Source organism: Vigna radiata, chromosome 2, assembly GCF_000741045.1.
Source record: "Vigna radiata var. radiata cultivar VC1973A chromosome 2, Vradiata_ver6, whole genome shotgun sequence".
NCBI classification, from domain to species: Eukaryota; Viridiplantae; Streptophyta; class Magnoliopsida; order Fabales; family Fabaceae; genus Vigna; species Vigna radiata.
Genome location: NC_028352.1, coordinates 22,681,985 through 22,686,161, shown reverse-complemented (window position 1 = coordinate 22,686,161; position 4,177 = coordinate 22,681,985). Strand labels below are relative to the sequence as shown.

The following is a 4,177-nucleotide window of genomic DNA, read 5'->3' as shown; positions in this document are numbered from 1 at the left end:
TTGATATCTATATATAAAATTTATGAACAATCATTTTCCTAAAAAATATTTTATTTTCAAAAAGCTCAAATTACCAACAATTTTTTTCTCTCAATAGACGTTTTAACTTTTTAGGAACTTTTTATTGAAGATTTTACTGAATTATTTTCACAAAGGGATAGATGTAATTGTAATATAAAGATTGTAACCAACACGGTTATGTTTAGGGAAAAAAAGAAGTGAAAATTGGATAAAAATAAATTTTGTTTGTTTAAGTTGGATAGAAACGAGAATGAGACAAAAAAAAAAAGTCTCACATTATCTTATTCTATTTTTCTTAAATAATTTTCCACAACCCTTTTAATAATAAAGTATTTTAATTAAATAGTAATACTAATTACGTAACTTTTATATGATTATTTTCTAAGAGTTGTATTTATTTAATTTCTTTCGGCTTTTAAGTATTTCCATTCGTTTCTATTATTCTAGCAAAGACACCCTAACTAAGAATATACTTGGAATGTATTTTCATCTCGGGACATTTTGGAACACAAAATTAAAAATTCATAAATATAATCTACACTTGTGTAGTAGTTCTTGTTTCGGTTTTGTCTTTGGTAAAAAGGTTCTGCACCGTTATTGTATACTTGAATTGAAAGCTTTTTACAGCATGGTTTTGTCTGGGATTGAATTATTCGTGTTACTTCCCACCCCACTCCATGCAGCAGCAGCCATTCTCGCTTCTCTTTCTCAACTTCACACGACGCGGTTCCATTTTCTACCTTTTAACCACCCAACCCTTTTACTACTTCACCCAAATGTACAATATCAAACAAAATTTTTCATTCTCTCCTCTCTTTTCTTTTCCTCAGCTCCACCACTGCAACGTCGGAGCTTGTTCATCAGAAAAGAAATTGCAGGCCTCATCGGCGCTGAAGAAGTTGTGCTCCTCCATCTTCACCACGTACTGCGCCTGATACGCTTTCTGAAACTGCAAACAGTTCATTGAGGAAGATTCCGGTGACAGCAAGAGATGTTCGGTTATGGGGCTGCAGTGGTTCTCTTCGTTCAAGATCGCGCTCGAATCGCTGTCGGAAGAACCGTCTTTGAAGTCCACTGGAAAGAGCGAGGCGCCTCCGAAACAAGCGCTGTTCTTGTTGTTGTTTAAACACTCGTAGTTCAACTGATCCTCGGATTCCGAACTCGGCTCGCTCTTACTTTGTTCCATCGTTGTTTTGTCTTCCGAGTCAGGCATCATTATCTCTTCCTTCACGGAAACACCGCTTCCTGTGTTCTCTTCCTCCAGCCTCGATTTCAGTTCCTTTATCTGCAAACACCATCCCATCTCAAAACACACTCTACAAACACTCAAACAAAAACATTCGCAAGTAAATTTTAGGAAAATTAATTCAAGAAAAAATTAAGACAAACCAGATTTAAAAATGATCTGACTGAGATTAATTTTTACTTAAGGAAAGAAATTGACTTTCGTTTCCAACCTTCTGATGGGAAAGTACATGCTTAGAAGAAACTACTGTTCTTGTCAACGAATATTAATTACCAGTGAGGATTTATAACAAAATTAACAGAAATTGAAAATTCGACCAGGAGCTTTGCGAGTAAATCTTGACCAAATGGGTCAACTTGTTAATAAGTGAAATTAATATAATTCCATTCCTTTTATTTTGAGAGCTAAAAAAAAAGTAAAATTAACATGCACTTTTGTTTTATCGTTGAAAAGTAATTACCAGAGTTGTTTTGGTTAAATCCAAAATAAAGTATTATTATTGTACCTGCTTCCGTAAAGCTTCGTTGTCGTGATTGAGGGTGTCATAGTTAAGCTTGAGGGCATCAAAATTGGCTTTGAGAACACCGTAATCTCTCTCCAATTGTTTGGTTTTCCACCTTGCTCGACGGTTTTGGAACCAGACAGCTACTTGTCTAGGTTGCAACCCAAGTTCTTGGGCAAGTTTGACCTTCCTCTCAGGTTCAAGCTTGTTTTCAACCTCGAAGTTCTTCTCCAAAGCCTTAACTTGATCTACACTCAGTCGCCGTTTTTTCTCAGATTGATGCCCCACTTCTTCAACACATCCTTCCTCGTCAAGCCCCTCAAGCATCATCGATTGGAACTCCCTACCATACACGTGCTGTTGGCAGTTTCTCGTACTGTGTTCCTCTAAATCATTACAAATCACAGATAAATATAATAATGATTAGTACTAGTATATCTATACAAAACCGACATGATTAAAACAAGGATCTTGGATCTGCGAGCTAATTATTATCACCTGTTGACGGGCAAATTGTGATGAGGGGAGTGGAAGAAGAATCTGAGCTGCTAAGTCTCTTCATGAGTATAGGAAGGAAAGATGGGATCTTATTAAAAGAAGAAAGTGTTTTGATCCACTTTATTGTTGGTGGTCAATGTCTTTAAGATCTCAAAACAAAGCTGAGAAGACAAGGTTTAATTTTCACTCAAAAGGAGCCATGGAAAAAGAACTATCTTGTATTAAACAGCACCTATATTTACAATCTTGTAAGCAGCTATACAAGTACCACTTATCTCCACCAACACCCCTTTTTCCTTGCTTTCTTACCACTTCTTCAACCTCTTTACCCATCAAATATTTCATACAGGAAAAGCAAAACCACACAGACAAGCTAATTTTTTCTCAAAACAAAACAAAAAGACACGCAAAGATGCTATAAACTTTTTCTCCACTGTATCATTTAGCATGGTTAAATATAAAAATTAAGAGAAAGAAACATTCGTTCATCCACGATGAACAAAAACAAAGAAACAAACTAGACAGTGATGAAGAGAATGAAACTAGAAAATGGTGAAGTATTTTCACAACCCGGTAGAGTTTCCTAATTGCACTCGCTTTATATAAACCCAACCGGAGATAGAATCTGACTGGGGTTAGGTGGATTGCTACTGCGGTTAGCTTTCAAATGAAAATGAACCCAAATTCAATCTAAATGCAACTTTTCATCACCGGTTGTAGCCCGTTGCACTTCCGGTTTCTTTCGACCGTTTAGTGACAGTGATATTTCTTCATCTTAGATCCTAACAACAACAATTAATTGCTTAATAGTTAATTAGTTGTGTATACGGCTCGGCTCATCGGTTTAGCTGACTCGAGATTTGGATTCGTCAGCGTATCACGCTCCTGCAACGGAAATTTTTAAATAATTCTGAGGGTGATATTTACTTATTAAAAAATTATCATACAATGTTTTGTATTTAGCTAAAAAGACATATCAGAAATCTGTCTGGTTTATAACAGGTTTGAAACCCTAAAAAAAATCTAGTCTCTAATGTGTACATTTCAAGTGTAACAAAATTCCAATTCAATGAACTAAAGTATGCATGAATTACTATAAACTAAATCACACTCAAGATCTACTCCTTATGAATTACAAGAACATTACACGTGTTATTCTGTTTGATTTTAATGTTATTTTTCATTTTAAAGTAAAAATTATTATTTAGTTATTATATATTTATATTATTTTTATCTCAGAACCTATTGTTTTTTTAATTCTAAGATAACTAATAGTATCTTAATACTAATTAATATATTTAACTTTTTACAAACCCAAAATATTGTTATGTTCAAGTTTGTGCTTAAAAAAATCTATACCGAGTAAATTTCCATATTTTAAATTAGAAATAAAAAAAATTCTTGCTTTGAAAGATTATGCAAAAAGAATTAATCTTAGGTATATAACTAGAACATTATTGTAAAAACATTTATTTTTGTAACTCTTATTTAATTTAATTCTTCCTCATTTGTTTTGATAAGTAATTTTATTTAGAATAGATAATGCTTTATGTAGCCATAAAAATGTGTATATATATATATATATATATATATATATATATATATATATATATATCAGATTATTATCATTATCAATAACTTCACTTTCTTTATTATAAATCATTCTTTAATGGGTTACAATTTAAAATGTGTTACACGAGTTTACTTGTTAAAAAGTGGTTTAATATGAATCTAGTAATTAGCAACCTTTCAGTGCCTGGATTTGAAGTCTACTATGCATAAAGGAGTTACCTTAGACAGATAAAAGAGAATTACCTGGAACCAATACATGTGTTTGAGATGCAAAAACATACTATTACCTATATTTTTAGGTGTTTTGAATATTTGAAATATATAATTTGATGGTTCAA

At 32.8% G+C, this 4,177-nt stretch overlaps 1 protein-coding gene across 1 annotated transcript; it reads right to left on the bottom strand.

Moving 5' to 3' along the window:
• Nucleotides 1-483: 483 nt before the first annotated feature.
• On the bottom strand, nt 484-2,862 carry LOC106756428 (homeobox-leucine zipper protein ATHB-6). Its single transcript, XM_014638854.2, has 3 exons — nt 2,268-2,862; nt 1,773-2,155; nt 484-1,306 (listed from the first exon to the last, which is right to left on the bottom strand). Exons 1-3 carry the CDS (start codon nt 2,329-2,331, stop codon nt 848-850), a joined length of 906 nt encoding a protein of 301 aa, XP_014494340.1. The 5' UTR covers nt 2,332-2,862; the 3' UTR covers nt 484-847.
• Between the last annotated feature and the right edge of the window lie 1,315 nt (nt 2,863-4,177).

Bases quoted from the DNA above. Each gene is read 5' to 3' on its own strand.
- LOC106756428 (XM_014638854.2), bottom strand. From the start codon at position 2,331: ATGAAGAGACTTAGCAGCTCAGATTCTTCTTCCACTCCCCTCATCACA. The intron at 2,156-2,267 runs GTGATAATAATT...GTAATGATTTAG, and splicing joins CACAATTTGCCCGTCAACAG to AGGAACACAGTACGAGAAAC. The intron at 1,307-1,772 runs GTACAATAATAA...TGGTGTTTGCAG, and splicing joins ACGAAGCTTTACGGAAGCAG to ATAAAGGAACTGAAATCGAG.